Here is a 10136-nt window from a genome sequence, read left to right on the forward strand (position 1 = left end):
ATTCTGTATCAAAACAATTCAGCCCCTTTTTAATCATTTTCAGCTCTCCTTAAGATCTTCCCTTGCAATACAACTCATAAATGCAACAAGCAAAGTAATTCAATTTTAGAACACAAACCATACATTCCGAGCCATTCGTCCACGGTTTTGTCTTTCCTTTCTTTTCGAGAAATCCAGGTCATTACAATGTACTTTGCCACCACTAAATAATATGAAAAACTCTAGCTCTTGAATAGCAACCAAATTTAAACCAAATCTTTTATTTAGTCCAACCGAATAATATGAAGTTGTCCAATTTTGGATCACAACTAAACTTCGATTATAGCATATATTAATTCCAACCATATAAAATGAAATTTACTAGCTTGGGACATAAATTTAAACTCAATCAAGGTATAAATATTAGTCCAACCAAATTACATGGAATTATCCAACTCTGGACATGCAATTAAAATCAATTTACGCAATAACAACACATAATCAATATCAAACCCAAAGTTATACATTTTTAATCACAACACCAAAACACAATAAATTACAGCTATAAGCTCCTTTCAACTTGTCGCATTAAGATATCACAATTTCATTGTAAAGACTGTTTAATATACGATAATTAATCCCCTTCAGATAATGTTTAAGACAACATAATTACTTACATTTTAATCTAGATGCAACAGCATAACAGCTCAATTATAGCTACTACCTCTTTTAATTTCGGCTTACGACATTAATATTTAGTCTAATTACAGCATCAGAACATCATAATTGTAGCTATTACATTTTTTTTTAATTTCAACCTAAGGCATTAATAGTTACAGCATATAATTAGCACCTCAAATTTTAGCTTTCAGGCATGGTAAATTACAGCATCTAATTACCTCAATTTCCAACTTCCAAACCTCATAATTTGCAGCATTTAAATGCCTCAAATTTCAGCACTCGACAACATAAAATACAACATCTAACACTTCAAATTTCCAGCAAGTTTACAAGTCTTTAAACATGGAAATTAAATACTGCAATCTAGAATTCGGACAGTGGCCATAGTTGGCCTTTAACCTCCTATAATTTCTCCATATTTCAGCCTGTAGCAGTTCAACTACTTAACAAATTTAAACATATTCAATTCTCCACAATTTTCACTACCTCTTCAAATTCGGTCCTCCTTCATTAGTTTGGGAAGTTTTATTAAATTTAGGGTCCGTTTGATTGTGGGATTTGATTTTCCAAAAATTATTTTCCAACTTTTCCCGTGTTTGTTTGGCGGAAAACATTTTCCATTTGGAAAATCAACTCCAAAACACGGGAAAATGCCTTACAATTTTTGGGAAATTGTCTTACCGTTTCAATTTCCGTAAGACATTTTCCTAAAGCTCTCAGGCATTCTTCTCCCTTCATCTAGTAAGCTCCCTTCATCCATTCTTCTCCCTTCCTTCATTCCTTCAAATTTCCATGAGAAAACTTCCCTGAGAAAACGTCGATAACCGATTTTCCAGTAATCCCCCACTCTTCTCGCTATCGATTATCGCTGTGGTTTTTTATTTCCTCGGTTCCCTCCTCTCCTGATCAGGTAACCTTCACTTAAACTAAACATTCTCTTTTTTATGAAAACACTGAATAAGCATTTAAAGTTGTTGTTCCTTTTGTTTTCATTTTCAACTGACAATTCTTCCTCTGCCATCCGCATCACTAGGAGAAGGCGTCTGGATAGGAATAAGCAACAATCAGAAAGAAATGTTTTCCACTGCTTTGTTTTTGGTCCAGCGAACGCTGGAAAATCTACATTGATGAATTCTTTTCTTGGCAGGTATTCATTAAAATTCTTTTCCTGATATCTAATTCTTTTCCCCATCTTTTTAACTTTATTTACTTTAATGTAGGCCCTATTTGGAGTCATATTCTCCAACTGCTGATGAGCAATACGTTGTGAATGTTGTGGAATTACCTGGGGTAAGTGCCATTATATTATGCATTGTCTTGTAATTTTATGCTGAAAGCAAGCCCCCACCTCTAAACACAAGGAGTTACTTTGTCATTTTAAGGGATTGGGGATATTCACGTATATGCATTTCTTGGTGTTATGGAGTCTAGACCATAAATGGGCTGTCATAGACGTATTAGAAAGACTTTGTATAAGGTTCAAGTGAAATGATATTTGAAGATGTCCTTTCTTTGAGATAAAAAACTGTCAAAATCTACACACTTCTTGCAGTGTCAAAGCAATTTCTTTCTGGAACTTTACACATAAAAACTTATTCATTTTATTGACATATACTTCCTTGCATATGTTAACATTTTGTTGAGATATAACTAAGTTGATAATTTCTTTTGCTTTCATATGTTAATATTTCTACTTCAGGTTTGGTGTTTGTTTGTTTTGTCATTCTTAGGGAATAAAGAAAACTCTATTCTTGTTGGAAATCCCTGAGGACGAAGTTTCAAAACTGTTGTCTAGTAAAGAGTCACTGGCTCCTTGTGACATAGCTGTATTTGTTTATGACAGGTAAATCGAAGCATGATTTTTCTGATGTGGGATTTTAAATTTAAAGTTATCTGCTATTTTTAGTTAATCATTTTCTGTTATGTGATCATATTTGTAAAAATGGTTGCACCCTCATTTGCTTGGAGTGAACTCTTTTTTTGCCACTAAAGATGATCATGTATATTTTGTTCCATGGTTGAATTTTGTAAAAATTCATGTAGGTGCATATGCATGTGTTATTTATTTCTTTTGTAATTTCTATTTCATTATAATCTGGCCTTCACAGTTCTGATGAGTCTTCATGGAAGAGAGCAACTGAATTGCTCATAGATGTTGCTGGTCATGGTGAAGACACTGGTTATGAGGTGCCTTGCCTCATTGTTGCTGCTAAAGATGATCTGGATTCATTTCCAATGGCAATACAGAATTCTATCAGGGTATCATGCTTTATTTATTTTTTTGTAATTTAATTTTCTTGCATAGTTAAATGAATAAGTAGAATGCCTTAACAGAGTCAAAATGCTTACTTTTTGTGTCCTCGAAGAGGTAATGGTATTCATGTCAGTGTTACAAAGTGTATTGTATTTCAAATTTCCTTTTCAGGTTAGCCAGGATATGGGGATAGAGGCACTTATACCTATCAGCTCAAAATTGAGTGATCTCAATAACATATTTCGAAGGATAGTAAATGCAGCTGAGCATCCTCACTTGAGCATTCCTGAAACTGAGGCTGGAAGAAGCCGTAAGCAGTACCATCGGCTCATAAACCGATCTCTCATGGTTGTTTCAGGTATGCTGATTGTCTGGCATCTCACAACTGTTCTATTCTCAATGCACTTGAAACTTGGGGTTGTTGAAAATGTTGGTGACCATGGTTAGATTTTCTGATGACTTCTTGTTGTGCACATATTTTACTTTTTTCTCCGTGTTGGTGTGGGGGAAATCACTATTTCTTTCCTTTTGTCCACTTGCTTACAGTGTTTGCTCCTTAAACCTTTTTACAAGTTATAGTGTGATTTTGTTTAAGCATATATGTATTTGAAGTTTTTCGTAGCAAAAATTATCTTTAAACAATCTGAGATGGTACGAAGTTGCTTCAACTTGAATGGCATGCTCATTTATTTTTATCATTCACTATAGTGAACTGTTGTTTTATCGTTTTGAATGATGTAATTCACCATTTGCAGTTGGAGTTGCTGTAGCCATTGTTGGATTTGCAACTTACCGCGTATATGCTGCTAGGAAAAATGCTTCTAGTTGAGGGATGACGATTCTCCTATGACGATTCTCCTATCTTCTAGACACTGTTGTGGTTATCTTATCTTCTTAGAAACAATTTTGCCATGTTTATTTTCTTAATCTGATTTTAATGGCCGACTTTTCTGCGTTATATTCAGAATCCCAATCTGTATGAAAAAGAATTGCAAAATTCTACCATCCAATTTAGTAGTGTTGGAAATGTTTGGTCTGTAGAATATCAAGAGAAATGATGGAATAGAGCGATTGTGCAATAAAAAAAAATTTCTCTACATTTCAACCATCGTTGTCTGTGTCTTATTTCATACTATTACTTTGGATTCAAATATTGTAATTTAGACGAATTGGGATTGGGATGAAGAGTTTCACCTGGATTCAGAAGCTAATCTTTTGGAAATTTAATATTCAAATGGTTTTGATTAAGATGGTGATAGATACTAATTTTAGATCTTTGGTGTATCCAGATATCCGGTTGATATTAGAGTATATTTGTACACTTGTAATTATTTACTATAACCTCTTGTAATTTTTAATTCTAAAAAATTATTAATTATTATAAGAATTTCGAGAGTAATACTCAAGAAAAAAAAATTTTAAATCAAATTGCAATATATGTAAAAACAATTTAAAATATAAAAATTTGTTAATATCTATTATGTAAAATCAACTTTTCCGGAAAATATTTTCAGAAAATCTGCCAAACAACAGAAAATATTTTACACAGATTCATCCAAACACTAAAAAATATTTTCCAGTAAATCATTTTCCAGAAATCATTTTCTGAAAAACATTTACCTGTCAAACAAACATACCCTTACTTCAATTCTCACATATACAAGGCCTGGCTCGGGCAGCAACCATGCAGCTAACATAATTAAACTTTTTACTTGCCAAGCACTTTTAATTTCTCTTTAAATTGGTCAGTATTGTACACAAGTACAACATTACATTTCAATTGGCACCAACATTTAATTACTCTTACATGGACAGTAATAATGAATCCACAAAAGAGGGCATTAATCAACAATTTTACAATTAATTTTTGTCTTGCTCTGGACAGCAGCAAACACTCATAATGTCATGTATTAAATAAATTTCAAGCTCATTTAGACAAACTAAAGTTATGGCCTTTGGATACCTTCAATCTTTACCTCCCAACATCATGAATGGCATCATTTAACCGTCCCAAATTACAGCCTACAGACTTTGTAAATGGCAGCATTTAAACACCTTAAATTGCAAATTCCAGACATCATAAATTCACATCCTTTGTGGACATTATAAACTGACATTTAAAACCACTTAATTTCCATTATTCGGACCTCATTTATTTATGCTCAATTGAACAACATTCATAAAAAAAAAAAACTTTGGATAGCATAGATCACCACCAACCGAACCACCTTTTTCTGGCGAAGAAATTTAATAGCCTACTTAAAAAAAACTGCATGCATAAGCAGCTCCCTCGACAACATGCATTCCACAAAAATTTTCCTTGGATTTATACATTCATACCAGCATGAAAGTGTAACAAAGCAATCAAGAAAGAAAAATGTATAGAGGACTCACAAAAACTCGAAGTCGAGCATAACCTTGAGTAAGATCTCTTCCCCTCTTGCTGCTGCCTTCTCCTTCCCCTTTTTGCAAGTTTCTTGAGGAAAATCAGCTCCTAAACGAGCTCAAAATTTAGCATGCAATAATTCTCTTCTCCCTCTCTAATCGAATTGTAGCCAGAAAAACAAGCAGAATTTTTTTTCAAGTGTCCTCTCTTTCAAAAAAAATCATCCAGGTTGAAGAAGACTCTCCTCTTTTTTTAATACTCTTCTTTTCTTTTTTTACTAAAACCACATTTTAGTATTAATGAGATGTTTTTTTTTTAATTATTATTTTATTAACATTTTATTACATAAATAAGTAAAACAATCCACTTGTCGTCCACTATTCTTTATGTATTGGTTTAATTGCCACTTAAGTACTTATCCTATTATTAAATAATAATTTATAATAATTGAACTTTTACCAGTTTTATGATTTAGTCCCTATACCTTAGTTAAACACTAATTCGGTAAAATTACTTAACCAAAAAAAATCAATTCACCTACAACATAACTTCGTAAATATTTAATTAAAAATATTTATGACATCAGTTTACAGAAACGAAGTCTCAAATAATCATCTCATGTTTGACCATCATTCTAACTTAAGCATAGCTTCTTGGAAAGTTACTTAACTATGTCGAAATCATTTTTTTTTTAATTTTGAAAAAAAAAACAAAAATTTAGTTGTCGACCTTTAAAAAAACAAAAATTGGGAGTCGCCACCAATCTTTTATTGAGGTATGATTGGTTCACTTAAAAAATAGCTTTGGTCTACGAGTTTTAGAAAAAAAAAGAAACCGGATTCTGGAGTCAGTTACGTACGAGGAAGGATTAGCACTCTCGTAACGCCCAAAAATTGGTACCAAATTGATTAATTAATGTCTTAAAGTCGAGAGTTAAAAAATGCGATCCTTAATTAAATTAAATTATTTATTAAAACTTTCTCATTTTGAAAAAAAATATCACACCCAATGCGTTAGGGCACAACATTTTATTCTCTTCAAGATGAGTTAGTCCAAAAAAAATCGTGTAATAAAATTTAAGAAAATATCTAATTGTTTAAAATTTATGAAGAAATCGTAACCCAATACGTTAGGGCACAATTTCCTAAAATCTCAAACATTCAATATTTCTTTTATTTTTTTAAAAAAATCTTTATCTCGAAAAATCAACGTGTCACATCCATTACGTTAGGGCACAACACATTGAATTCCCGATGACAAGTTTTATTTTGTTTGATTAAAGAACAATCCTCGATTGTTAGATTTTACGAAGAAAATCGGAACCCAATACGTTAGGGCTCAATTTTCTTCAAAATCCTAAATACGAGTATTATCTTTATTTTGAAAATTTTCTATTTTTAAATTCGAGTAAAAGATGATGTAATGTTATAATGTATGTATAAATATCGAGATAACAAATACAATAGTAATAAATACTACAATGGCATAGAAATAATATAAACAAATAAATAAAAATAAATCAATAACATGCAAAGCATCAAATAAATGAGCAAAATAAAAAAAAACATGCTTTTAAAATATAAATGAAAACATAAATTGATAAACAAAAGAAGGAAATGAACGAAACACATAAAAAAATAAAAGGTACATAATACATTCATTGAAATTATGAGGAATAAAGAAAACAAACACATGATCTACATATAAAATTTTGAATTATAAAATTTATAAAAATAAAATATAATGCATTTATGAAAATAAAGAAAAATATATAAATATATATTTATAAATTTTAAAATATATGTATTAAAAATATAAGTATGTATTTAAATATTTTCGAAAATATAAAAAAATATGTACCTATATATATAAATAGAATAGAATATTTAAAAAAATATGTATATATGTAAAATATATTAAAAATAATTAAATAATATCTACATTATTAAAATTAATTAAATAAAAAATATATATATAAATATGAGAAAAATATTAGTTGAAAAAATATAAATGCGTACATAAAAATAAATACATATATATAGATAAAATAAGAATAATTACATATGAAAATTATAAAAATAAAAATAATAATTACATTATTAAAATTAACTAATTTTAAGAAAAATAAAAATAAAAAAGACTAAATTGAACTGCAAATAAAAAATCTGGGGTAAATTCGTAAATAAATAAAGACTGGAGGACCCTATTGAACACGCGAATAATCCTAGAGGGACTGGAAGGGTAATTTTCCTTTTCCCTCTAAACGGCGTCGTTCCATAGGGAATAAATTGAAATTGGAAATAAATTAAAGGACAAATTAAAAAATATAAAAAACTTAATTGTAAAATATTAAGAAAGCGAAGGGGTTAAAAGCGCAATTTACCCCTCCGCTCAAAAACACGCAGATCCTAGGCCGGGTCGGGTCAGAGTCGGGTCGGCCTCCCCAAAACAACGCTGTTTTGGGCGTCTGGGAGCTCTCCAAAACGGTATCGTTTTGGTGCCCTATATAAGCCCCTTATTCTTCCAAAAAAGGTCATTTTAAACCATTTAAAAAAAAACAAAATCTTTTCAAAAAAAGCTCTCAACCCCTCTGTTCTCCGGCCAGGGGCCGGTCATCGGCCACCATGCCGGTCACCGATCTCCGACACCGGCACCGCCGTCTGCGGTGGCCAGAAAAGGGGAAAATCCCTTATTCGGTTCCTTAAGCTTATCTAAACCTGAATCTGGGTTTGGAGCTTTCAAAAAATCAACAAAAATCGCAAATAAATCGATGAGACCCTTCGGTGTCCGGCCACCGATCCTCGGCATGGCTCCCTCGAACGCTAAAGCGCCGTTTCAGAGTTTAAAGAAAATGTGATTTCTTTCCTTTTTTATTTTTATACTATTCGTATATAGATAAAGAAATGTGTAACAAAAATAAATGTAAATTAACGAAAATAAAAATCAACCTTGAATTGATTTCTGATCTTTCGGTATTGAACTCACTGTTTTTTCTATGAAATCCACTGTCTTTTTTATTGATTTTTTTCTACCCCTATTACAGTGCATTAATGGCTTTTTTATAGCCGAACGAAACAAATCTAAAGAAGAAACAAATCTGTTTCTTTATTTGATTTTCGAATCTTTGATTGTGTTTCCTTTTTTGTTTTTTCTTGATGCGCAGGTATGAAGATTGGGGATGCTTGTGGCTGCGGCACAAAGGGTTTCCTCAGAAACCCTAGGGATTTCTATAACTCTTGGGCATTTGGGCCACATATAATTGGGCCACTGGTCTTTAACAAAAATTGGGTCTAGGGTTTGGGCCCTCCTTATTGTAATTGGATTGTTTTATTTGGGCCTTTTTACCTTGGCCAAAATCGGGTATTACAAACTGGAATGATCTTGAGTGTATAACCATCAACTCAACACCAATCATTTCATGCACCACGATTGAGTCATCTTGGGACAATCTCAACAAGTAACATGTATAACTAGTTGTCCTTTATAAAAGGAAAACTTATTGTTTATCGCATGATAATACCTACAACCTGATCGACCAACTAGCATACATTACAAGATAATTCTTATTTCTTTTAGGAAATCTCCTCAGTGAAATTCATATAACAACGTCTACCTTGAGATAGGTCCATTTCATGCCATCACAAGAGATTATCAATGGAGGTCGCAAGTCTTGTTTAAGGACCTTCTCCCACTCAATCTTTTACAAACATGCAAGGTTTTTTATATCCAACTTCAATCATGAATGATTAATAAATACACGACAAGTACATGTGGCATTCTTCTCCTAAAGTATATGGCATGCTTATCATACGTATGCTTGAGCATTCTTTGCAATCAATTTAAACATCATCATGCTATCATAGAAAAGCATAAAATTAAATGACTCCAACCACCCAAAGTTTTCATGATTTCATCCTAGAAAAATAATAAATAAAAATTACAATTATTACCCTAAAGCATACTTTCAGTTTTTTGGCTCAAAGTGAAATATCCTAATTTTTAGGGATTTCCCCAAAATCACAAATGACTTGAAAACCACCGAAAGGATTTGTTGTTGAATTTTTGTTGCCATCACGGATTTCTATTGTCCCCACAGTTGACGTCACCATCGCCGTCAGTCCCTGTCTGTCCACTGCCAAGTAGCCGTAAGGCCACGATAACCTCCGCCATTGGGAAACCGTTAGTCTTTTGCCAGTTGGTTGACTCAGGTTTGCGTTTTCTCAATTTTCTAGGAAACACAATTTTGGAAAAAATTATTTTATAATAATAAAATAATAGCATAGATTCATTCACATACATAGCCCAAAACATACAAATAATTATAAAAATGTCACATCTTATAAAAAATTAACCAAACAAGAAGAAAAGAGAATTTTGGTATTGATTTATACTATAAACATAGCACAACCTGGCTCTGATATCAATTGTTATGAAAAATCCAGTTTAAAAATGGTTTTCTATCATAGAGAAAATTTAAAATTTTAAAAATCGATTCAATTTATGATATTTATAACAATAAACTTTTTTCAAATAATACTTGTGTTTTGTGCAAGACAGATCCTAAATGTTCTTGACTTTCAGCCGATTGGTCTTCCCTGCTATTCTCGTACCACAAACCGCTTCGAGTATGGGCTCAAACAATCATAAATCAAATACAGAACCATAAATAATGTTCTTACTTTCAATAAGAAAGTAAATCTTTCTCTATAAAAATCGGTGAATTACTATTTTAGAAAATATAATTTATACTTAGAAATAAATTCTCACTATTTTCGGGCAGAATAACAGTATTAAAAACTTATGTGTTGTAACACCCCAAATCCGGCCCAGACGTTA

At 31.7% G+C, this 10136-nt stretch overlaps 1 protein-coding gene and 1 long non-coding RNA gene across 2 annotated transcripts; both read left to right on the forward strand.

Annotated features, from left to right (window-relative positions):
• Positions 1-1227: 1227 nt before the first annotated feature.
• On the forward strand, positions 1228-1951 carry LOC121214659 (uncharacterized). The gene is made up of 3 exons (XR_005910256.1): positions 1228-1570; positions 1694-1807; positions 1881-1951. It is a non-coding gene; the product is annotated as an uncharacterized lncRNA (long non-coding RNA).
• A 147-nt stretch (positions 1952-2098) lies between these two features.
• Positions 2099-4011, forward strand: LOC107907975 (mitochondrial Rho GTPase 1-like). The gene is made up of 5 exons (XM_041088314.1): positions 2099-2137; positions 2391-2503; positions 2769-2919; positions 3086-3272; positions 3670-4011. Exons 1-5 carry the CDS (start codon positions 2099-2101, stop codon positions 3741-3743), a joined length of 564 nt encoding a protein of 187 aa, XP_040944248.1. The 3' UTR covers positions 3744-4011.
• Positions 4012-10136: the final 6125 nt, after the last annotated feature.

The sequence above is a fragment of the Gossypium hirsutum genome, chromosome D02 (assembly GCF_007990345.1).
Source record: "Gossypium hirsutum isolate 1008001.06 chromosome D02, Gossypium_hirsutum_v2.1, whole genome shotgun sequence".
NCBI classification, from domain to species: domain Eukaryota; kingdom Viridiplantae; phylum Streptophyta; class Magnoliopsida; order Malvales; family Malvaceae; genus Gossypium; species Gossypium hirsutum.

Coding starts and splice junctions, on each gene's coding strand:
- LOC107907975 (XM_041088314.1), top strand. CDS start 2,099: ATGGGCTGTCATAGACGTATTAGAAAGACTTTGTATAAG. Junction 2,504..2,768: donor GCTGTATTTGTTTATGACAG/GTAAATCGAAGC, acceptor TGGCCTTCACAG/TTCTGATGAGTCTTCATGGA. Junction 3,273..3,669: donor ATCTCTCATGGTTGTTTCAG/GTATGCTGATTG, acceptor CACCATTTGCAG/TTGGAGTTGCTGTAGCCATT.